The 26,147-nt window shown below is 44.4% G+C and overlaps 1 protein-coding gene across 4 annotated transcripts in view; it reads left to right on the top strand.

Moving 5' to 3' along the window:
* LOC108717382 (ALK tyrosine kinase receptor) overlaps positions 1-26,147 on the top strand; it is a 142,445-nt gene that overhangs the window by 76,563 nt on the left and 39,735 nt on the right. For 2 of the 4 annotated variants that reach the window (XM_041564217.1, XM_041564216.1), the window contains 6 exons: positions 1,875-2,006; positions 11,161-11,268; positions 13,705-13,805; positions 16,830-16,999; positions 18,777-18,871; positions 20,717-20,857. In XM_041564217.1, coding sequence (XP_041420151.1) covers positions 1,875-2,006; positions 11,161-11,268; positions 13,705-13,805; positions 16,830-16,999; positions 18,777-18,871; positions 20,717-20,857 — 747 coding nt within the window. Of the gene's footprint in view, positions 1-1,874; positions 2,007-9,595; positions 9,818-10,241; positions 10,705-11,160; positions 11,269-13,704; positions 13,806-16,829; positions 17,000-18,776; positions 18,872-20,716; positions 20,858-26,147 lie in introns of those variants that run through there. The other 2 variants (XM_041564218.1, XM_041564219.1) reach the window with 2 other exon arrangements.

Here is a 26,147-nt window from a genome sequence, read left to right as displayed (position 1 = left end):
AGAGCTCCCCAAAGCAAAGATGAACAAGATGTAGAAGACGGTGGATGCCAGACGGACGGATCAGACTAATCTCGCTTTATTCTTGTAATGGCATACATTCATTCATATTCACTCTGTGATGCTTCTGTTACACGCAGAGCCCAGGCCGGGGCCCCGTAGTGACGTCTCCCACCGACTCCATCTCTGATTGCTCCATGTTAACACAATCATCAGATCTGCCAACTCCAGGCAATTTGCAAATGTGAATATTCTGAATTAACGATGAGTCTGGTCTTTCTGTGTGTGTCTGGAAATTACACGCGGAGGCCAACTTTTCGGATATTGTGGATAGAACTGATCTAAGGAAATCTGCGTTTGGACCTGCAACTTGCAGCAAACACCAGTGCACCCATTTCTATATCTAGAGAGTCTATGGGTGCTCAGGGCAGTGTGCAAAGGGGCAGCTGCAGATAGAACAATTAATGCAATAATCTGGCTGGGTGGCAACCCTAGCAATAACCCATACAGGGGCGCTCGGCTAATGAGGCGGACTGAGGCGTTCGTCTCAGTTGGCAGCGCCAGATACATTTCCAGGGGTGGCAAAAAGCCGCTCCTGTGCTTATAAGTGCTGAATTTTCCGTTTTTGAAACCAGAAATTCGGCTTTACTAGTGCGAGAGAGCGCAGTTGTGCTCTCCGCACTAGTGTTCCTGCCTCGGATGCCTCCCCACCTGATGGGTAAACCGGCGAGGGGGGCCGGCATTTTGAGGAGCTGCCTCAGGAGGCTTCTTCGCCAGAATCGCTGCTGAATCCATAGCAACCAATCATTGCTTGGCTTTTTTCAGGCAGCTGCAGATAGAACAATTAATGCAATAATCTGATTGGTTACCATGGGTAACTGCCAGGGCGGGATTTACATAGTGGGCTCCCCTAGGCCCACTGCCGTTTGTTCCCCTTTATTCGTGCAAATTTGCCCTGTGTTGGTAAATGACCCCCAAAGTGTCAATTGTGGTGCAGACTGCAATGTTTTCTATGCTGCCATGTAGTAATTATGTGTATTAATTACTAATCAGCCTTATATTGTGACATTTCTATTCTATGTGTACTGTATATTGTGAGTGGCTCCCTAAGCTCAGTAAGTGACAGCAGCACAGAGCATGTGCAGTGAATCAGCAGAAAAGAAGATGGGGAGCAACTTTGGGGGGGGGGACAGATCTTTCCTGCTAAACCACTGTGGGGGTCTTGGGCTGAGACAGAAGCCAAATACTGTATAAGGTGCCGCATATCAAACCTAATGTAATTCTTTTTTGAGTTTTAGTTCTCCTTTAAATTCCAAACTTGTGAGCTAAGGAGAACTGTCCCTGCTCTACCTCTAGCTGCTGCTGATAAAGTTTGAATGCAAATAAATCTGTACTTTCCGAGTACAAGTTTACAATACTCTGGTATAAAGTGTGGATTTAAAAAAAAAAAAAAAAAAAAAAAGAGACATTAATTGGAGCAAACGTGGCGCTGAAATAACAGCCATATGACAAACGTGAGATTTAAATGGATTCCACTCGGCGTGATTGTGAAGTGTGAGCGCTAAAGTGCATTTCCCACTTACACAGAAAGGGCTAATTAGATGCGACGGCTCCGCTACAATAACGAGAGACGTTTATTTGATTCCTAGCGAAAGTGACTGGCGCCAAAGACATTTTCTCAGCCGCTCGTTAGGGAAGAAGTTCTGTAATCATTCGAAAATATCATGTTGGGCCAATTTCCCATGTATAAAGATTTAGGGATGAGCTACAGATTCACAGCAGTTACTTGAGCCCTTCCAGCAGTTTGTGGTAAATTGTGACATCACTTGCCCTACCTCTGACCCCCCTGTAAGAATTTCTGTTATTATCCCCTGTAGGAAACCTGTCGGGACTGAAGATGGCGCTGGACGGCGTATTTAACTGCAGAAACGGTATGGCGATTAAACTGCGCCAAGTGTGCAATTTCATTCCCGACTGCGAAGAAGAAGAAGACGAAGGAGACTTGTGCAGTAAGTCTGTGTGTGTGCGGCCGAATATATATCCTGATTCAAATATTTGATCATCACTATTTCTATTTCCTTTCTGGGAAACAGCAGCAGTCCTGTCTTGCTTTACGGCAGAGGTTGTCGCTATATATTGTATACTCTTAGGAACAGTGTCCCACAAGATAACGAAGGATAAATTGCCCTTTATCTGAAAGTCACTGCTGCCTGTGGCTCATTGAACAGTTAGGGGCAGATTTACTAAAGGGCGAAGTGGCTAACAATAGCGACTTTTCACCAGAAATCACATCCGCAGGGATATCGTCAATTCGCTAGCGAAAGAGAGCGTTCAAACTCTATCGTCAAGCAACTTTTCGCTCTGGTGAATGGTCGTTACTCCACAAATTTACTAAAGGATTTTACTGAACGTTACCTCTTTCGCCAGAGACCAGGCGAAGTGCTTTAAAGGATAAGGAAAGGCAAAAAAATAAAATCCCATTTATACTTTCTTTAATGAAAAAGAAATCTATCTCCAATATACTTTAATTAAAAAATGTGTACCGTTTTTATAAGAAACCTGACTGTATGCAGTGAAATTCTCCCTTCATTTACTGCTGTGGATAGGAATTGTCAGATGGTCCCTAACTGCTCTGCAGGGAAACAATCATACTTATGAACAGCTGGGGGAGCCCCAGCCTTACTTCCCAGCCATGCAGAACTCAAGCAGCTTTGTTTATGACGATCCCTAAGCAGCCCAGACCACACTGAGCATGTGCAGGGTCAGGGTCAGGCAAAGATGTATAACAAAGTTACAAGATGGTGACCCCCTGTGGCCAACTTTGAAAGCATAAATTATTTGTTTGATTAGGCTTGTGGTGCAGTAAATTCATGTTTATATTTAGTATACAAAATACAGCATTTCTAGCCTTATTCTATTTTAGACTTTCCTTGTCTTTTAAAGTAGCCAGATCTTCCTCAATCTTCCGTCACTTACATCCTATCCTGTGTGCCGAAAATGCATCAAAGTTCAAAAACTATGGCGACTTTTCCTTTTTTCAACGTGATTGGCTGCAAAAGCCCTAACAAACTTTTTTTGGGTACCGTATATACTCGAGTATAAGCCGACCCGAGTATAAGCCGAGGTACCTAATTTTACCTACGAAAACTGGGAAAATGTATTGACTCGAGTATAAGCCTAGGGTGAGTGGGTTAAAGAAAACTGGTACATTTCACAAGTCTAAGCCAAGGCAGTTTGTCAGCAATGGAGAATGGGTTGAAGTCTCTTGTACACACACATTACACATATTTATGGTGCCTCAGTCTAGCTATGTATATCCATCAGTGAAGAGATAGTGTGTGCCATACAGGGGCAACAGTAATTGGCATGGTACATGGCTCCTAACACAAAATGGAGGCTTTCAAGGAGAAAGAAAGGCTGGAAACACTTGGGGGTGCCAAACGTTAGGCATCCCCAAGTGATTGTAGCGACATACAGGGGCAGCAGTCATTACCGTAGGCATGGTACACAGCTCCTAACACAAAATGGAGGCTTTAAATGAGAAGGAAAGGCTGGAGAGACTTGGGGGTGCCAAACGTTAGGCACCCCCAAGTGATTGTAGCGATTTACTATAGGAGTGAGCCAATTTTCGCGGAAATTTATTCGCCGGTGGCGAAACGTGAAAATTCGCTGCAAATAGGGTCCTGGTGAATAAATTTGTCACTAGTAGCGAATTAACGCCTGTTGAAGTGGTGCGATGTGTGCGAAGCGGTTGCTGGCAACAATTCGCCCTTTAGTGAATCTGCCCCTTAGAGTGAAAAATATAAGGAGACTGAGCCCTAGGAAAGTAAAGGGAAGCGCTCAACCTATAAAACACATAAATGTATGAAATAAGATCCACACAAATAGTATAAACATGACATACTAAGGTCTCCCTGACCAGGTGCCACTTGCAACGAATGCCCCATAAATGCCAACAAACACCCTTCCACAGCAGCAATAGGGGTGAAGTGGGGTATTTTGAAATCTGAAATCACAGTCCTTACCATACTCCGTTGTGTGCCCCATAAATGCCAACACTCTCCTCTAGCCTGGGATGTTTTGAAGACACCTTTTAAATGAATTCCTAGGGGGAACTTCACCAAAATATTGTTGTTGTGTTATAAAAGAAAATGCACGTTCTTTCCATATAATGTTATGTATAGTGTGGGGCAAATTTTTTGTGTTCGCTGACGGCGAATACATTTGTGAAACTCCCGAGAAAATTCGGTATAAAAAAAAATTCGGAAGCGCGTCGGAAAAGTTGCTTGCGTCAAAACTTATGCGCGTCAACACTATCTGAAAGCCCATTGACTTTAACGTTGGCGTCAGAATTTTCGCGTTTCGTGAATTTCTCGGGAGAAATTCGCCCATCACTAGTTATGTGTAAATATTAGCGCTATCATAAACAGCATCCAGGGCTGGGCATAATCTTTAGGGTGCCCAAGGCAACTGACCTCCATACTACACCCGTTTCCTATCCAAACGTGTGCTCCCAACATGCGTGTTCATGCCTCACACATCCCGCCCCCGCACATGTGCACACAACAGGACCAAACAACTGAAGTGGTATATGTCCAGCACCCCCCACCGTTGCACCCATCTCACATGCCTCTTCTACCCCCACCTAGTTCCGGCCCTGGCAGGATCTGACTGTCCCGTTCTTTTCTCTGGTTCTGACTTTTACACAATGTACCACATATACTCGAGTATAAGCCGTCCCGAGTATAAGCTGAGGTACCTAATTTTACCTCCAAAAACTGGGAAAGCTTATTGACTCGAGTATAAGCCTAGGGTGAGAAATGCAGCAGCTTCTGGTAAGTTTCAATCAAAAAATTGAGGGTTTCTGCTCCCATTGGAGGTGCCGGCGTCTCGTTTTTGGATGCCAGCGACCATTCGCCGGCGAATATTCTTGGAGACTATTCTTGGACGCCAGCGACTATTCTTGGATGCCGGCGACTATTCTTAGGCACCAGCGACTATTCTTAGACGCTGGCGACCGTTTTTGCGCTTGACCCGTGTATAAGCCGAGGTAGAGTTTTTCAGGGGGGCTGAAAAACTCAGCTTATACTCGAGTATATACGGTAGTAGAATTCAGTTCATTTCCAGGTCTGTTAATCACCTGGCCTTGACAACATTGTATAAACAGCCATATAAGCAAATTCCTTGAAGGTAAATACATATATTTCAGCTTCTGTAAGTAGAGAATTAGGAATATGCTGTGTAAATATGGGACTGTGTGTCAATATTAATAGTTGTCATGCTCAGCCGATCTCTCCTTTCACCTGCAGAGCACCCAAGAGGTTCCGTAGCCTGAAATTACCGGGGTTAGCCATGCTTATAATTATAAATGTCAACTTTCTATAAAAGAATCAAGTCTGGTACAGGGTCAGATACCCTCCAATGGAAATGCCAGGCGCTAGAGCCCCGTGGTAAACAATAAATATACTTCATACAGACAGCATCATCTAAGGAAATGCCACGAGCGGGGATTCTATTAGGAGGCGCATTTAAAGCAGCAACGAGGAAAAAAGAAGAATTTGTGACCCACTGTTTAACATTAAGGGAATGAGTCTGAGGCTTTGCCCCATTTGCAATAAAGGGGAAGTCAGCCGATATAACCACCGTAAATGTTTGGGTGCCTGAAGCAGAAACGTATAGCTGCCATTCTTCTTAGATGTCTGTCGAACAGTGTAAATCTTGCTCTTGAAATTAAAGCTTCACCATCCACAAATACCCTTATTATTTTAATAATACATAAGCAGTATGTTATAGTTAAAGCAAGTGGGCTCGCTGAGCTGATGGGAGGAGAGGGAAAACATTTTTAGGATTACTCAAATCCATTTGCCTCCTGTGTTTTCCCAAAGATTCTATGAAGGCGTTTCTGTTTCACCTTGCCTAGGAAGCCATTGTTATTAGAGTGACTGACCACACCCTTCCCTTTTTTTTCCAAGTCTTGTCGAGATATAATCTCCTTCTGGCACGAAGTGCAAGGGTGAAAGTGGACTTAATTTTGCAAAAAAATAAAAATCCCCAAAACTCTAAGTCATCTGGCCAGAGGGCTAGGGTGGATCCCCACAAGGGTCTTTCTTTACCTCAAGGCTAGGGGAGCCCCTTTATTCATCTTCCTCTGGTCAGAAGAGTTTCAAGGGTTCCAGAACCAACAGACCTCCAAGTAGGTCCTAATACCGATTACACCTTCACTGGTCTGGGTTGAGTGGGAGAAGGAGCTTAATGGCAGTAAATCTCCTGCCTAGATAAGTGCAGACTCAGAGGTATTGCAACTAATCCATTAAAAAGTGCTAAAAAGGAAATCGTCTGGAAAAAAACTGTCTTACCCTCAGCCAAAAGGCCGGTGGCTTAAGAGCAAAGTGTCAAAATCCTAAAGTGAGGGTGCACTCATGCTCGCAAAGGGAAAACATGTGAAGTAAGGCACCAGGGAGGTAGTAACTCAAGCTTCATGAACTAGCTGGCCCTTGGCCAGAGGATCAAGTGGTTCTCTATCCTCCATCAGTGGGGGGATTCTTCCATACATCTCTTAGCTTAGAGACACCCACCTACTGAAAAGATACATACTTTATCTTAGCCAAAAGGCAGAGAAGCTGACATGACCACATTTTATCCAGAATATGACCGTCCAAACAGGGCTGTGGATTGGACAGTCGAGGAAAGTTTAGCAGAGTGCCACCCCCTGCTCATTACTGAGACTACCCATGTGGCAGTGCCTTACCAGTGGCCCGAGTCGAAGCTTTTACCCCCTCCCATGGTGGCCCTCTAGGCAGTCTATATTATTCAGAACAATTGACTAAAGCCATAGGTACCAGTAAAGCTAATTGCACATGTGGTGTCTGTCAGTCTACTCTATGCTTCGTGTCCACTTCAAGGAGTTGCATTGTGGGTACAGAACATGGAAATTTTGCATCCGTTTGGTGCTTTTGTACTTTGCACTTGCTTTACTAAATAAACAATCTTATGTAATACACATGAATGAAATGCAGATTCCAAACCGAGATTTTTTTTTTCCCCTATTAAAACATTTATTTGGTTAAACCATACACACAATCAGGGCAGGACAGATCTCCGCCATGTACAGGCTGTATTTTATCTCTGCAGGCCTGGGCCAAAATCCCGACATCTAAAGCCTCTCCTGCAGTGCCGCCCATTTCTTATTAAAACATTTCCTTGTAAATTGCCGAGAATTGGAGCTGCCACTGAGTCGGCCTCTGCGGCACATGGAACAGCGTCTGTAACGCAATCACACCGACAATTACCCCACGCTCTCCTCATTATCTCTTCCCCTGATAAAAAGGCAAATAACTCTTTGTATAGAGACGCCAGTTTCACATTAAGAAGCTTTAATAGAGGCGGAAAGGAAATTATAAAATAGTGAGAAATGTCATTTTACTTTCATTTGTATTCAACTATGTACTAGACTATAAATCCATACCCCCCCAACCCATCCCAAATGTACATTGCACCTCCAGCAACTCATTTGGTGTAACCAGGGCCGGATTTACATAGCAGGCAGCCCAAGGCCCACTGCCATTTGTCACCCCTGTCCCCTCCCCTTTTTGTTGCAAATTTTCATCATTGGGACCAGGGCAATGGGGATTGGCGTATGGAAAATGTAAAAAATGATTGTATCTCCTGCGCATCCCCAGTGTTTTTGAACCAGTGTGGGTGTGGTTGGGCAGCATGCAGCCCCCTAAAATCCTGCCACCCTAGGCCAGGGCCTTGGTGGCCTTTCCACAAATCCGGGCCTGGGTATAACAAATTTGGTAGCTTTACTGCTTATAGACAAGTATCACTCCTCCTTTCTCTTTCTCTCAAATCTTGGTGGTCTCTTTTACAATTCTAGCAGGTCTGCTCTGGAAAAAAGTTCAGCCCAAACATTTGTGCCATCAGAACGCTCACTGCAGTGTACCAGTGTCAGAATTAGAACAATCAGGAACTGCCTGGTTTCAAACCAGGGACCTGTTTATACTGACTACTGCTCCTCCTGTTTGAGCCGCAGGAGACAGTGTGGTTTCAGTCTGACCCTGATCGAATATCATCTGTGACTCTTCTTCCCAGTCACTATTCCCTGGCCAATGTCTACTGTCCAGCTGTGGGCAATAGCTCTTTAAAAGTCTATTAAAGCTTCATCGACTTTCTGGTGCTGGATCATTGGCTAAGACTTGTGTTCCTGAGACCTTGTTCCTGTTCCTGAGATCCTGTTCTGGTCCTGATCCTGTTCGGGTTCTGATTCTGAGTTCCCCTTCCTGTAAATCCTGTTCCTTCCCTGTCCTTGTTCCCCATTATCTATTTCTGACTCCCCGGTTTGCTCTTTGGCTTATTTTCTGGAATTGTGTTGTCTGCCACCCACCCTTAACCATTGGCCTCTTTATATGGACTTGATTATTTGCTGCCAGCCCTGACCCTCAGCCTTTGTGCCCCCCATATTCACAAAGCCAGGGTCATACAAAATGGCTTTGCTGAGATGGGAAGAACCTGACTGCACAGATCCCTGACATCAAACCAACAGAACTCATCTGGGATGAATGTGAACCCTTACTGTGAGTCTAATCCCTAACAACTAAACTCTAAAAATGAATATAGATAGAAATGCCATATTTTATACAGGCCCCCTTCCCTTCTTCATCCCTCTCCCCTTTCTTCGGGTGCACTCATGTGAGCGTCTTACCACTCTGGCACTGCACTAGAAACCTTTTCTCCTAGGCCTGGTCGGGTATAATGATCCCCTCCAAGCCTCAAAAAAACAATAACGGATCATAATCTCTCTTATGACATTGGTTTGGTTGATAGCTCTGGAAAAGGAGATATTTCCCTTTCTTTGCATTTAAATTGAGACAGATAGAGGACTTTCTTCTTTTATCCAAAAGTGACACAGCGGGGAGCCTTGTCCTTCCTCTCTTTCAAAAATGTCTGATCATTTAGAAATATTGATCATGATCTGACTGCAGCTAAAATGTAGCTTTTCAAACTGCAATTCATTAGCAAAGAGAGAAGTTTCAGGGAAGTGACCTTCTTCAAATTGAAATGATTCCGACAGTGATCTAAAGTGCTGCGTCCATGCTGAGAAGCCATCTCTGCTCATCCCTCTCGGCCCCCAGAACCACAGTGTGACAGCCATGAGCAGTAGGAAGGGAAAGTTACATTTCCTTAATTTTCTAACAACAGCATCATCTCAGGGAAAGTAGTGTATGGTCCACATTCTTGGCCAAATCATGAGATTTCCAACATTTACCTCTTGCTCTATCCCTATACAGTATATTAGGTACCTATCTAGTACTACCAATCCCTATTTCTGTAGGAAATGAGAGAGAGCAGGTGTATTATCTGATCTCTCTGCATGGCCAGCAGAAGCCCAGGATTTTGTGGCTCTGTGGAGCCAGCTTCAGTACTCCAGGCCCAGGCTTTAGGGCCTAGCCTGGAGGAAAGTTTGCAGCCTGATTCAAGCTCTAAAATCTCAGAGTTTGGATCTGTGGAACAACTGTCAGCTGCTCGGGGAGCTTCCCAGGCAGTGAGTATGGAGGAGTCCCCAGCTGGATCCCACAGACATTGTGGTGCAGTAGAAGCCCAGGCAGGTGAGAACAACATGGAGCCCCAGGCCCTGCAACCTGCCTGGCAGAACTCAGAGGGGAGAAGCAAGGGGAGCACAAAGCCTGAAGCTGGAGGTGACGGTGCAGAAGTGAGGAGGAGTGAGAGGACAAGGCAGAGACAAAGAGGTGCAGCTGATCTGACCCCTGGGGCAGCTGAGGAGAAGGAGAAAACTCGCACTTTAAGATCTGGTGCAAAAACTGTGAGTAATAAATCTTCTTCTAATAATGCTAAACACCAGCGTTCTGCCTCTGTGGGTGTTTTACCTGATGTCACTGCACTGAGGGGAGAAGGGAATGTGAAGTGAAAAGGCAAGTGTCACAATCACCTGTGAGTAAACTACATTTCCCAGCATCCCCTGTAAGCCTTGCATCTGGCAGCCAAATGACTCCCACTGAGTCTGATGGAAACACTTGGGTTAAAACTGTGTCTCACTCACCTGTAAATAAACTGCAAGATGATCCAGGTATCCCCTGTAAGCCCTGCTTCTGGTAGGCAATTCCCCCCACTGAATGTGATGACAATGTAGGGGTTAAACCTGTGTGTGACTCACCTGTGAATAAAGTGCAAGATGATCCAGGTTTCCCAGCATCCCCTGACAGTCAGACTATTCCATGTTGTGCCAGAAACTCCCCATGATGTCTGTGCAGCAAGGGAAAGTTCATTTGGGAAGGGAAAAGCTGCAGCTGTGAGTCAAACTGGAAAGATCATTGTTGTTGCTGCTGCTGAGCTTTCTCTTACTGGGGAGACTAAACCTCAGGATTCAGCAGGTAACGACACACCTGCACCCAGTCCAGCAATTAACCCTGTAGCTGCCAAATCTGCACCTGATACTGCCTGTAACACTGACATATCTGATGATGAATCTCAGTTTTCCTCTGAATCAGCTTCTGCCTCAGGTGCATCTGCAGCTCTTGTGGTAACAGCCCCCCAAATCCCCTACTGCAGAGAGCCCGCCGGTGCCCTGTCCTGAGGATATTCCAACTATCATTAATCAGCTGACACAAGTCTATAATGACAAAAAGAAGAAAGAGGCAGAAATTGTGGCACAACAAAAGCTGATCAGAACTGCAAATAAGAACAAAAGAGGTAACATTGTTACCAGGTGGTAACATTGCCCAGCCTGGAGTACGAGGACTGGCTATTGTTTTTGTGTTTTGGGGTGGTATAAAGGCCATATGGACAAAAACAAGACGTTACAAGTTTGGCTTTGTGAATTGGTGGGTTGGAGGGTTTTTCTTTGGACCGTTGCCTATGGACAGAGGGATGGACTCTGTGGGCAGGAGGGTGTTATGTTATGTTTTGATGAATTAATGTAAGTGTATTTTCATAATAAAAATCCCTATAAATTAGGTACCTATCTAGTGCTACCAAATGAGAAATGAAATGAGAGCAGAGCAGAAACCGTTTCAGCATCTTCCCATGTTTCTGTGCTTATATAGGTGAATAGGTAACGAGCTAGTGCTATCAATGAAGCATTGAATGGAATGACCCTTATTCCCAGCTAATTGCAAATTAATTCCTTTCCTGTATTTTGCTCCGCAGGAAATCTGCCCCCTGGATTTTATTGCATGTTTGAGGAGGGCAGTTGCGGATGGGCGCTGAACCATTTTCATCCTCGGTGGCAAATTGGGACCATAGGGAAGTCGCCAGGTAAGTGGATATTCAGAAGGATTTTATATTACCGTTCAATCAGTCAATGTCAAAATGTAATTTGGAATTTCAAAGGGACAGTGTTCACAGCACAGACAGTTATTGGGTATTTATAAGCAAATACTGGAATTGTGCCCCAAAGCGACATAAACCATAAGCTCGTCAGACCCCTTGTCTGGAGCCGACTGTATGTTACCTGCCCAAATGTCAGGCTTTATCCCTGCAATCCAATGAGGAACTCTTCATTATTAATGGGGGAAGCTCAGAAAGTCACATCAGTAGTGGAGGCAAACCAGGTCATGGGTGAGTAGTGGCCGGTGCCTTCAATTTATCAGATTTGTCAGAATGAAACATGAGCTATAATATATAGGGACTGTTCCTGCTGAATTGTGCTTAGTACAGGGGAATACCTATGCTGCCATAGTTTTATGGTATTTCTGTTTATAGGCCATGAGCAAACTTAGGGGGCTGTTCCTGCTGAATTTTTCTTAATATAGGGGAATACCTATGCTGCCATAGTTTTATGGGATCTCTCTGTACAGACTATGAGCAAACTTAGGGGGCTGTTCCTGCTGAATTGTGCTTAGTACAGGGGAATACCTATGCTACCATAGTTTTATGGGATCTCTCTGTACAGACTATGAGCAAACTTAGGGGACTGTTCCTGCTGAATTGTGCTTAGTACAGGGGAATACCTATGCTACCATAGTTTTATGGGATCTCTCTGTACAGACTATGAGCAAACTTAGGGGGCTGTTCCTGCTGAATTGTGCTTAGTACAGGGGAATACCTATGCTGCCATAGTTTTATGGGATCTCTCTGTACAGACTATGAGCAAACTTAGGGGACTGTTCCTGCTGAATTGTGCTTAGTACAGGGGAATACCTATGCTGCCATAGTTTTATGGGATCTCTCTGTACAGACTATGAGCAAACCTAGGGACTGTTCCTGCTGAATTGTGCTTAGTACAGGGGAATACCTATGCTGCCATAGTTTTATGGGATCTCTCTGTACAGACTATGAGCAAACCTAGGGACTGTTCCTGCTGAATTGTGCTTAGTACAGGGAATACCTATGCTGCCATAGTTTTATGGGATCTCTCTGTACAGACTATGAGCAAATTTAGGGGCTGTTTCTGCTGAATTTTTCTTAATACAGGGGAATACCTATGCTGCCATAGTTTTATGGGATCTCTCTGTACAGACTATGAGCAAACTTAGGGGGCTGTTCCTGCTGAATTGTGCTTAGTACAGGGAATACCTATGCTGCCATAGTTTTATGAGATCTCTCCGTACAGACTATGAGCAACTTAGGGGCCGTTCCTGTTCAGACCTATTAAGTCTATGGAGATATAGGCTGCAAGGTATTACAGTGTATGTACAGACAGATGTCACCTGCACACCCAGATGGGATGAATCATGATGTTTGGCCTAGGTGGAGATTGAGTGAGATGGGGAGCGTCTGAATAGACAAGGCAGGTACAGTTTCAGACCCACTGTGATTGATGTCTGTGATTGTCTTGAGAAACTGCTTTCAGTGACATTTTCAGGCACAGCTGCCTCCTAGTGGCCAAATGCAGAATCTGTTAAAACAATGAATAAGTATTTAGTAGAATAATGACTAATACTTAAATATGTATATACAGTTATATATGTGTATAGCCCCAGTAGAAGGACTAATTGTATCTGGAGGTTCAATAGTTAATTTGGCTTTTTCAGGCCGGGATTACATTTGCTGTGATTACAGATTCCTGGGCTGGTTCTCCCGGGGGTGGCAGACAGGCTGGGATCAAGGTGAATCTTTTGTGTTGTGCCCTACAGCTCTCAGGATAAAAGAGAGAGAATTCAGCTCAACCTGAACAATTCATTGTAAATTACCGGCCGAGTCAATAAATTCGATGAAGGGGACAGAGATCCTGTTCCCTCCTGTAAGACATGTGAAAGTTGAATAGAAATGTGCTACACAAAGTGAATCCTTCTAGGTAAGGGGTCTGTTCCTGCTGAATTGTGCTTAGTACAGGGAATACCTATGCTGCTATAGTTTTATGGTATCTCTGTGTATAGGCTGTTAGAAAACTTAGGGGCTGTTCCTGTCTTAATTGTGCTTAGTACAGGGGAATACCTATGCTGCCATAGTTTTATGGGATCTCTCTGTACAGACTATGAGCAAACTTAGGGGACTGTTCCTGCTGAATTGTGCTTAGTACAGGTTGACAGTTTAAGCCCACGTCATAGTGCTGCTGTATAAACCCAAAGCTACAGCAGTCAGAAGAAATAATAGATGTTACCCTACCTACTGCTGCTCTTCATTATTTTCACCCTTTTTGCAGGAAAAGACATATATACAAACACGGGCAGGTACCCTTGCTGCGTATCAAAGGGGTAACAGACAGTGCACCTCGGTAATGACACATGAATTTATTTCTCTGTTGTGCAGGCTCCGTGCTGTACCTGAACGTCAGCAACTCCAAAACTGCTGAGAGGGTCGTCCTGAGCAGTGTGTTGTTCCCCGTGCCCCTCAAGAACTCCTCATGTGAGGCAAGTGTCTCTTCTGTGACCCGTCCTGCGCCCAGACCCGTCTCTGCTCGTGGGGTCACCTCTCTGCTGAAGCGCAAATTAGAGCCAAGCACAAAACAATTGCCCCCTGAGCAGAGCTGACCCCTCGGAGTCACAAATGCGGCTGAGCTTGACAACTAAACACAGTGCCAATTTGCTCCCATATCAAACACAAGTGGCTTATGAATCATTTATAGATGACAATTTCTCACTCTTCCCGTAATGATTCTTTCCCACAGGGAAGCGCCCCCCACCGTCCCCTCAAATGGGTTTCTTGTTCCTCCCAATACTCTCGGCCCACAAGTGCAACCGCCTGTAAATTCTAAGGATAATGGTTCTGATCTGTAATTAAATGTTTGCAGGAGAAGAACGAGCTTGTTTCCTAAAGTGAATTTCCCCGGGGAAGGGGGGGGGGGAATGTGTGGCTGCAAATCCCATTTGACTCTCATTTCTCTCTCTCACTGTCTCCCTGATTGGGGGCGATTCCTCTTAGCTCTCTCCCTGGGCACTTACTGGGGAAGTGTTAATTGGGTTTGTTCAGCAGGATCAGAATGAATGAGCGAGTGGGGAAATGGGGCCAATGATAATCATAAAGTTCTTAGAAAGGTGTAATAGCACTGAAAGGAGAGCAGGGAATAAACCAAAACATAAAACAGAAAATGTATTATTCTAAATATATGTGTGTGTATATAGAGATGGAATCATGTACCCACTGTTATCAACTATATATAAAGGCACAAAGCTGCAGGCTGAGTTATACAGGGAACTCTCAGTATCACTCATGTATTATAAGGGATAATGTACCCCCTACTGTAAATGATAAGGATATTAGACGTCACTGAGGGGTTGTTCTGTGACCATATAAAGGCACAAGGCTGCAGGCTGAGTTATACAGGGAACTCTGAGTATCACTCATGTATTATAAGGGATAATGTACCCCCTACTGTAAATGATAAGGATATTAGAAGTCACTGAGGGGTTGTTCTGTGACCATATAAAGGCACAAGGCTGCAGGCTGAGTTATTCAGGGAACTCTGAGTATCACTCATGTATTATAAGGGATAATGTACCCCCTACTGTAAATGATAAGGATATTAGAAGTCACTGAGGGGTTCTGTGACCATATAAAGGCACAAGGCTGCAGGCTGAGTTATACAGGGAACTCTGAGTATCACTCATGTATTATAAGGGATAATGTACCCCCTACTATAAATATTAAGGAGATAAGAAGTCACTGAGGGGTTGTTCTGTGACCATATAAAGGCACAAGGCTGCAGGCTGAGTTATACAGGGAACTCTGAGTATCACTCATGTATTATAAGGGATAATGTACCCCCTACTATAAATATTAAGGAGATAAGAAGTCACTGAGGGGTTCTGTGACAAAAGCCGGACACTTTCCTTCCCAGCAGATACTGTAATAATTGCAGCTGTGCTTATTGTGCTGCACATTTGGGAGGATGTTGGGCAATTAGCTTTGGGCAGGAGATTAGCAGTTTCCAGACAGCAAAGTTAAGTAGGTGCAGGCCTTAGTTTCTATGTGACCTGTCCCTTTAAATTTCTGTACTTCAGTTGATTGCAAGCTCCTCTGCATAAAGGCTGAGTTTGTTGACTGTGATCTCACAGCATAAACACAGTCCTAGTGAAGACAAAAGACAAGATTGTGAGAGCTGGTTATGTGCCTGTCACACACGGAAGCCAGATATTTTTAAAGAAAGGTCATTTTTAATGGTCGACTCGGGGGAAGCTTCTGATTGGATCATAGGGACAGCACAAACCTCACTTTCACCCATAAAAAACTTTCATTTTTCTTTATCTAAAGACTGCACCATGCAAACTCATTGAGTTAAAGGGAGGTGCCACTTACTTTGGTCAAAGTAGCAACCTTGCAGTTGGCCTTTATGTTTATATTAGTCTGGTTTTGGAAACATTATATTATAATTCAGATGATGTACCAGCCAGGCCAGGAATGAGGAAAACAAGGAAGCTGAAAAGGAGGTTTAAATGCAGAGCTGAGTTTGGCCCCTGGCATTTCCTGAGGGCCACCTGAGAGAGGAATAATATAATTAGGGATGTACAACTTCCAGCCTTGCAGGTGATCTAACTGCAACTCCCAGCATCCCCTGACAGCTGAATGCCAAGCTCTGATTTGCCCTGATTTGCTAAGTGATCCCCCACCTGCTGAGTGTCATTTTTCCATAAGTCACTGCCCCTTCAGCGGCATAGAACGCATCAGGCAGAAAAAATGATTGGCTGCAGATAGAATGAATGTTCTCCTGTCCCTAACCCTTTCCCCTGACAATGTTCTGCTATACTGCGCCACGGAATATGTGCCTGATACTAGTAATTGCTCTGCCATGTTATTATATGCCATTTACTGCCTCTACGCCTCCCCTAATCACAGGGGACCCTGCCAGCACCCCATTTTCCTTTGATCCCATTAGAAAGCAAAGTGCAGGAAAGGAAAAGCCGCTTTGGCTTCAAGGTCAGAAAAAGTCAGATTTGCTGCTTCAGCTCGATCTGCTGCTCCGTCCAGAACTCATTATCCCAGATGTGCTGCGTCTGTGTATCTGTGGCCTCTCATTCCAATCACACAGGCACTCCTTTAAAGGGCAACTGCATCCAACAAAAGGTTTTTTGACTTATGAAATACAATGTCGTTTTTATTCGTTTAAATAAAATTGCAATTGATTTTATGTGTCTGTTCTCTGCTTGTGACTGCAATAACAATGTAGCAGGAGCCGTAATCACTTGACTTTCTTTCTTTCTGACATTGTCCGAAACAGCAGATTATAGTATATATACATAGTAACATAGCCATACAGATTCTGCTTTCAGTAGCAATTACATTGACACATAACCAGCGAATATGTGCTATGGAATTTATATTGTTTAGAATTACGTTTTCCAGTGGCAACCGTGAGCTCTCTGAGCATGTGCAGTGCCAGTGACACCAGGGAGTTGGATGACCAACCAGTGAGTGTTTCTCTTTTTCCTTGTGTTCAGCTTCGGATGTCATTCCTGCTGAAGGGATTTCTGCTGGGGAACATCTCTGTGCTGCTTGTTGACAATAAAACTGGGAAGACACGGACCCGGCCTCTCTGGAGTTTCCAAAACGGGGAAGGTTTGGGAGTCTGGCAGCACATTGTTCTCTATCTTAAGGATGTTATGGAGAGGTAAGTCGCTCTGTTTCCCAATGAATCCAAAAATAGAGGTTGGAAAATTGGAAAGTGTTGGATGGGTTACTGCCTGCTCTGCTCTCATTTCCTAATTGCCCTTTTTGATACACCCCCCTTTTCCCATGGCGTGCACACCCAGCCCCCTACACACAAGCATGTGAGCAGATTCAGCAAGCATGAAACTAGGGAAAGGTAAGCAGAAGAGGTAGGTGACCAGCACCTCCACCACCAGGGACGCCATCAGAAATCGCAGGGCCCCATACAAAAAAAAATCCTGGGCTCCCTGGGCTACGCCCACCACAAGCCCCACCTACAGGTCCGCCCTCCCTACCCCACAGGTCCACCCCCACCACACACTAAAAAAAAAAAAAAACATTGGTTGCTATGGTTCCCACATGTTAATAAAAAAACATTGGTGGTCAGGGCCCCCCATTAAAAAAACATTTGTGGTCAGGGCCCCCCATTAAAAAAAATTGGTGGCCAGGCCCCCCCACGTTATAAGAAAACTGGTGGCCAGGGCCCTCCTTAAACGTCCATGTAAACAACTTGCCCCCCCCCCCAGAAGTTTAATAAAAAATTGGTGCCCAGGGCCCCACCACACAACAGGGACCACAAAGGGTTACCTTTAGGGGGCCCTGCCATGTTACACTTACTTCATTAGTGTGGCCCACCTGCTGTCAGTGAGCTGCCAACTACAGAAGGGAGGAGGGGAGCACAGGTGGCTGCATCTTCTTCCAGTGACAGCATTTTCTTCCCTTATTGGTCACAGATTGTCAAGTCCTGGTAAAGCTGCATGGTGATTGGATGAGCTGGAGGAGAAGTTCAAACCTCAGCTATCCAATCCCTGAGCAGCTCAACCGGGACTTAAATTTAGTGACCAATAAGGGGAAGTAATGGACAGAAGATGCCTCCCCTTGTGCTCCCGCCCTGCCTTCCCGAAGTCCGCAGCTCTCAGAAAGCATGGGGGCCCGGCTAATCAAGAAAGTACCCATTACCCTCAGGGACCCCTACAACTCTCCCCCCTGTCCCCTCCTGATGGCTGCCCTGTCCACCACTGTGCGATATGCGCGTGCCTCCTTTGCCTACACTTATAAGGAAATAGGGATTGGTAGCACTAGATATAAACCTAATATATAGGGACAGAGACAAGAGGAAAGTGTTGGAAGGGTTACTGTCTGCTCTGCTCTCATTTCCCTACAGAAATAGGGATTGATCGCACTAGATAGGTACCTAATATATAGAGACAAGAGGAAAGTGTTGGAAGGGTTACTGTCTGCTCTCTCTCATTTCCTACAGAAATAGGGATTGGTAACACTAGATAGGTACCTAATATATAGAGACAAGAGGAAAGTGTTGGAAGGGATACTGTCTGCTCTCTCTCATTTCCTACAGAAATAGGGATTGGTAGCACTAGATAGGTACCTAATATATAGAGACAAGAGGAAAGTGTTGGAAGGGTTACTGTCTGCTCTACTCTCATTTCCCTACAGAAATAGGGATTGGTAGCACTAGATAGGTACCTAATATATAGAGACAAGTGGAAAGTGTTGGAAGGGTTACTGTCTGCTCTCTCTCATTTCCTACAGAAATAGGGATTGGTAGCACTAGATAGGTACCTAATATATAGAGACAAGAGGAAAGTGTTGGAAGGGTTACTGTCTGCTCTCTCTCATTTCCCTACAGAAATAGGGATTGGTAGCACTAGATAGGTACCTAATATATAGGGACAGAGACAATGATGATGAATGATGGACTAAAGTTTTCATTCCCACAGGTTTTGGCTTGAGATCCATACGTCGTGGTCCAAGGATTCTGATTCAATTATTGCTTTTGACAATGTGTCACTGAGCCTGGGCTGTTACCTAACAAGTGAGTAAATACAATATATTGCAGCATGTTTATTATTACATGTAATGGGATTGGAAAACGGATGCAGTGCTGTATGTTGCCAGCAGTGCAGGACAGTGGTTTAAACCCAAAATATTCCAAAGCTGGAATCAAATTCAGTTCTTCTTTAAGATGAACAAATACCCATTTGCCCATGGGGCTGAAGGCATATTGATGATTTCTACCCACCCAGTGATCCTAATGGAAACTGCCTGAAAGTGCTATATTCTGAAAACAATCTAATGCAGATCCTTTACTGGCCAGAAGTCAGCGGCGGAAAGACACGAAGTTACGAAAACAGCTATAATTGAAGCCCTGAAACCAAGAGTTCAATTCTACTGACACCAATGTGGGTTTTTTTTTTAATCCTCTGGCCACCAATTCTTTACTTTTATACTCTATAGGCCCCTGCCACCAATTTTTTTTAAAAAAAATATTCTTGGTGCCCCAATTATTTTAACTTGTAAGGGGACACTGGCGCCAAGGTTTTTTTTAAAAAATATTCTTGGGGCCCCAATTTTTTAAACTTGTAAGGGAGGCCCTGGTGCCAAGGTTTTTTAAAAAAAAATATACTTGGGCCCCAATTTTTTTAACTTGTAAGGAGGCCCTGGCACCAAGGTTTTTTTAAAAAAATATTCTTTGGGGCCCCAAATTTTTTAACTTGTAAGGGGGGCCCTGGCACCAATGTCTTTGAAAAAAATTTTTTATGGGGGACCTGGCGCCAATGTTTTTTTTTAACTTGAAGGGGGCCCTGACCAACAATTTCTTTAAAAAAATGTATGGGGGGCCCCGGCACCACCGTTTTGTTTTTATAAAGGGGCCCTGACCATCAATAGCTTTTTATAACTTGTGTGTGTGGGCGGGTACCTTTTTTAGTGCTGATGACTGTGTGGTCTTTTAACTGTGGTGTGGAGTGGGCGGGATCTGGGGTGGGGCCTGGGTGGGCGGTGCCCAGGGGGGCCCCAAAAATTTTGTTGTACGAGGCCCTATGATTTCTAATGGCGACCCTGGGTGGGCCATTCTAACAAGTTTGTGTCTAACCCTGATTGGCAAATTTTGAGGGACTGACGTATCTTTCACACCAATGGGATGGGGCCCCTGACATTACTCCCCCTCTGTCCAATCCCCTGTTCCTAAGGAAATGGACCAAGTGCCTTAATTATTGCTGATACCTTAACATTAGGCAGGCCAAGTGCAAAAATCCTGAATAATACATAACGAATTTGAAGCACTTGCAGAACTAATTGTTGCTGAATTGAAGCTGTTATCGGTCAGAGTTGACCCAAAGAGTCTTCTTGGCTGTGGTACTGCCCAGTTGCCTGCAGGCATCAGAATGGGAAAGCCCTGTTATCTATTACCCATCTTATGGGACCCCCAGGTGCAATAATTGTGCATAAATGTGATATATACAGTATATAGTATATGGTAGGAGAGGGCCTTGTCTGGAGAGACTTCCAGCATGTAATGAAGCAGTGGGTGGACATCAGATGGGGCCAGACCTGAGGGAAGTGTTAATAATGCAGAGGAGGAAGCGCAGATTAACTGTGCAAACCCTGATAGACTCACTATAGACGTTCATGTACAACTGTGATCCAAACCACGAGTGCTGACCTCCCCAGCACCCGGCTATTAATGGGCCAGCTTGTTAGACTTCGATTGCCCTCATCTGCTGCTGCCAAGTTCTAATGGAACACAAATGGTCTAATCCCTGTGATAGTGAGTTAAAGCCTTTGTGCTGTTCATAGATCACTACTGTATGCATCATGGCGAGGAGGCTCAGCTCCATAACTCCTGCCTTGCTATTAATATGGCAATTCATTTCTACAGGTCATGGAGAGCTGCCCTTGCCAACTGTCTCTTACCTTTCAAGCAACCTCCTAATGGAGAGCAGCAACCAAAAGCTGAACGAGACAGAACCAGAGGAGCAGGAAGAAGATGTGAGCTCAGGTCTCCACTCCAGCAGTGCAGGTAAGGCCTACGTGTTCCATGTTTAGAGGGGATGTTAGCAGAACCACGTCTGAACCTGTGGATAGTTCTATACAAGAATCAGTATAGAGAGTGGTGAGGCCCTGGCCTGAATAAATATGTGAGGACACATTCTTAGATGAAGTAGGATAGCCATCATGTGACTTTAAACTGTTGTTGTCCCACAACTTTTTATGTTGTCTTACTGAGTCCATGTTGCCCTCTTGTAGCCATATTCCCTACGGTCTCTGTTTTATCCAACTGTCAACACTGTGTCCCACTGTCACCAACTTGTCCTTCTGTTTCCACCTTTCTTTATCCTCAAACTCTCTTTTTCTTTGAGCCATTTGCTCTATGGTTTCCATTGTGTTCTACTGTCTCCATTTTTTCCTGCGGTACATACTGTCCCCTAACTTATCCATTGTTCAGATTCAGCTCAGTGGGGCTCCAACCTGCACTGAGACCATGGCAGTCTTTTTGGACCCCCCTCCCAAGGCAGAGGTGCCCCTGTACAGGTTTTGTTACTCACAGATATATTGCTAAGCAAATGTATTTTTGGTCACAGTATTGGAAGTGAAAGTGCTGACTGGTTTCTACTTGATAAAACTTCACGGACAAATCTCTATTGATCACAGAGACCCTTGTACCTGTCTGTGGCTGCAAGGATTAATAAACTACAGGTTCTTGGCACAGATTTAAGGTGAGAGTGAATCCCTTGGGGAAACGCTGATTTCTGCCTTTGGTATCACAAAGTGGGAAATAAAGGATTCTTTTTAGTGCTTCATACCGAGGATCTCAGGCAGAGTCCTGCAGTGGGTCAGAATCTGAAATAAATGCAAGTGTTCAAATAGCGGAGTGAGTATTTGTGTGCAGGTCTGAGGGTGGATAATCAGGGGTCCCAAGTTTGGCTTCTCTGTCTTACTTACCACCTTACCCAGCTCTCAGTTGATGTCACTTGCAGTACATGATGATGTCATTTGCAATACACGATGATGTCACTTGCAGTACATGATGATGTCACTTGCAGTACATGATGTCACTTCTGGTATGGCCAGAGGGTTGGGTTGTAGATTGTCAGGGCCCAAAGGCTCCGGTTGGGAATTACAGACCTAGGAGGAAGTAGCAGGCACCAAACACAATTTGAGGTATACAAGTAGTGATGGGCGAATTTGCGCCGTTTTGCTTCGCCGAAAAATTAGCGAAATTCGCAAAACGGCGAAAAATTAGCGAAACGGCGCCGGCGCCAGTTTTTCGACGCCGGCGCCAGTTTTTCCACGCCGGCGCCCGTTTTTTCTGAAAATTTTTTTTTGACGCCAGCGAATTTTTGCCGCCAATTTTCGCGGGCGTTTCACGAATTTATTCGCTGGTGGCGAAACGCACGAATTCGCCGCGAATTTGCGCCTGGCGAATAAATTCGCCCATCACTATATACAAGGGGTGGAGAAGTTCAGCGTAGTCTTGTCCAGGCAAAGGGTCAGTTCAGGCAGCAGGAGTTCATTAAATGGTGAAACAGGCCGAGGTCAAGATCAGGAATCAATAGAATTAGTAATATGGTGCACCCAGGAACACACAGATTAGAACCTATAATCGGGCAAAGGCTGTAGAGCTCTGGTGTCTTTTTAATTTTCACGCCAAAACGAGAGTGATGATGTCACATCTTATGCACTGATGTTGCGCATTGACGCCTGCACGATTTGACGCATTGGCGTGAGAACATCATGACGTGCCATCTGTATACTCTGGGAACCGCTATCTTGCCGGCGGCGCTGAAGAAGGAAGGAGTGCAGGCGGGTGCTCCTTACACAGATGAAGTTGTGGGTCAGATAGTGGCTCCAAGCATATAAAATACAGATGGGGGGGTCAGGTGTGTTCTGATCTCTATGATGCTGGCTGATTTACATCATCATCATTTACATCATGAATCGCAGCACTGTAATAACCCATGGCAACCAGACATCTCCTAGACTCAATTTAATTTACCATGATGGTTGGTTGCTAAGGATTAAGGAAAAGGTTCTCTTTGCAACTTCAGCCTCTAATCTGGGAAAGGGATCCCCTAAACCACCATCTTTCCCTACATTGACCAACTTCATCCCCCCCATATTTCAGTTGCTACTCGGTGATGGGCTGATCTTCCGTCCTGCTAATTGCTTCAATGCTTTAATGTCCTGTATCTCAGACAAACCCTAAAGCCACATTGATTCTCTAGTTTGTCAATTAAAGGCAAAATAAAATCAGAAGAAACAGGGCAGACTATTGAGTGTGAAGCTGAAGTCTCCCCGCGGCTATTAACTGCCGGTAATATCTGTATCAATATTGAGCGCTCACTTCCCGATGTGGGATAAATAGGCCCAGTGGATTGGCACGGACTCCGCCAGCGCTTGTTTAGCTCTCTAATTCCACGTGTACAGCTTGTATCACCCATCCCAGGACACAGCTCAATGACACACACCCTGGAGACAAGCATGCTTGGGAGTTCACCCAAAAACTCTCTGTGCTCTGTAGCTAAAAGTAACAAGCGCAATGGTATAATGGGTCTTTATTGCATCATTTGTTTTACATTTTATACACTTTGCCTTTACGTTCTGCCTTTTTTGCCTGAAATATGAAATGTAATCAGTTGCTAGGGTTAGTGTCCACATCAACCAAGAAACCTATTTTAAGCTGACAATGTAGATCCTATGGCAGTGACACCAAAAGGGTTAAATGATGAAAGAGAAATGACTGCTCCTGTTCCTCAGTGTATCTGGCACATGGAAGGTTATAAAGCGTAAGCAAAATGCTCTTTTCCCCCATTGTCTAAAAGAGAAGATGATTTTCCAGGGCAGACATATCAGGGTTTTTATATGCCTGGTATTGCTAATGAGCCTTTCCCATTAAGCCTGAGATCAGGAGCCAAAGGATAGATATGAGCCTTAAATTATTTGCCAATTAACAGAGTGTCACATCTTCTGTCTCTTTTTGGGCTTCACTTGTGAGATATTGTCCAACTGCCTCGTTGTGTAATTGTCTCCCCTTTGCAATCAGAGGCCCTGCTGTGAAGCTAATTGATCAGTTTGGAACGAAAGGCTAAAATCCAAAGGCACTATTTATAAGCCTGCCGCAGCCCCTTCCGCTAGACTATAAGCTCCTACGCTATCATGGTGCTCTGTACCCATGTTACTTGCTTTACCCAAGGGCACAGCCACGTGGGGTGAGATACGGGGAGGGACAGATACAGATAATAGACAGATATTCTATTTATAATCCTTTACTTATCTAGGACTTTAAAAGAGATTGTTCATCGATATCCCTGCACCAATGGAGCTTACAATCTAATGTGTTTATATTGTAATATTGCATATATACAGTCATATAAAAAAGTTTGGTAACCCCTCTCAGCCTGCATAATGATTGCACCACTTTCAACAAAAAATATAACAGTGGTATGTCTTTCATTTCCCAGGAACATCTGAGCACTGGGGTGTTTTATGAACTTTTAGTGAAGCAGTATTCAGTTCTATGAGATTAAATCAAATGTGAAAAACTGGCTGTGCAAAAATGTTGTAGTTTTGCTAATTTGAATGCATGTAACGGCTCAATACTGATTACTGGCAACACCAAATTGGTTGGATTAGCTCGTTAAGCCTTGAACTTCATAGGCAGGTGTGTCCAATCATGAGAAAAGGTATTTAAGGTGACCAATTGCAAGTTGTGCTTCTGTTTGACTCTCCTCTGAAGAGTGACAGCAGGGGATCCTCAAAGCAACTCTCAAAAGATCTGAACACAAAGATTGTTCAGTATCATGGTTTAGGGGGAGGCTACACAAAGCTATCTCAGAGGTTTAAACTGTCAGTTTCAGCTGTAAGGAATGTAATCAGGAAATGGAAGGCCACAGGCACAGTTGCTGTAAAACCCAGGTCTGACAGGCCAAGAAAAATACAGGAGCGGCATATGAGGAGGATTGTGAGAATGGTTACTGACAACCCAAAGATCACCCCCAAAGACCTGCAAGAACATCTTGTTGCAGATGGTGCATCTGTACATCGTCAATTCAGCGCAATTTGCACAAAGAACATCTGTATGGCAGGGGGATGAAAAAGAAGCCCTTTCTGCACTCACACCACAAACACAGTCGCTTGTTGTATCCAAAAGCTCATTTAGACAAGCCACAGTCATTTTGGAGACAAAATTTGAGTTATTTGGTCATAACAAAAAGCGCTTTGCATGGTGGAAGAAGAACTCCGCACCACATTCCACCTGCTACATACTGTCAAATTTGGTGGAGGTGGTCTTCTAAAGCCACTCACATTGCTTCTAGCCATGAACAAGCCAAACCAGTGTCAGACTGTAGACTCTTGGGGTGCACCGCACCAATACCACCCCTCCCTCCTGCTGCACTGGGCCACCCCTTGTCCCCCACTTCTGGTGCCTCCTACTCCACCAATGCAAAGCCAAGATGATGCTGCCCACCAGGATTTCTTTCAGTATCCCAGGGGCTTAACCCCATTTACTGGGACCTCTACCCCCATATAAAATGATGTAACATTAATTCTGTATTAGAGTTTGCTCAGTGAAACCAAAATAGAACTAGAAAGAGCAGAACAGACCACAAACCCCCATATGGAATTAAAGGCACTAAGTTTGCCCAGGAGCAGTGACCGATAGCAACCAATAGGGTGACCAGTAAATGCTAATGTCTGATTGGTTGCTATGGGTTACTGCTCCTGGGCAAACTTTTTATGCCTTTTATTACATAACCCCCCAAGTGTTATGCTGAAGGCTTTATTAAGCGCTGGTAATATCTGCATGAATACTGAGGTCACTCACTCTCTGATTCTCACTTCACTTTGCCAACTGAACTTCTCCTTTCTTTTTCTGTTTCTTATCCTCCCTTTTTTGTTACTTGTGTCTTCCCAAACCATTTTGTCCTTCTTGATCCCCAGAATCCACTCCCAACCTGTATAGTCAAAGGCTTCCTGAGGATGCTGGGAGTTACAGCTGTCAGGGCCCCTTCCTCTGCCCTTAGTATAATGTGTTTCTAGAGTATATATGTAACATTGCTTTGAGTTGGCCGGAGATCAACCACATCCAGACATTTATTGTTAAAGCACAGTGAATGAATAATGAATGCATAAGCAGCTAATAAAATCTATTGACCGTGTGTTTCTCTTATTAACATTCTAACATAATTAATGCCATTCTCTTTTTATGTGATGGTTTGTATTTTCAATGTTTAATTCACTCTATAAGAAAAAAAATCGAAAAAACACAAAAAATTGTTGGGTTGAACTGTATCCATAAATTTTGAGTT

This window comes from Xenopus laevis, chromosome 5S (genome assembly GCF_017654675.1).
Source record: "Xenopus laevis strain J_2021 chromosome 5S, Xenopus_laevis_v10.1, whole genome shotgun sequence".
NCBI classification, from domain to species: domain Eukaryota; kingdom Metazoa; phylum Chordata; class Amphibia; order Anura; family Pipidae; genus Xenopus; species Xenopus laevis.
The sequence above is the reverse complement of the archived record's forward strand: the minus strand, read 5'-3'. Positions and strand labels throughout refer to the sequence as shown.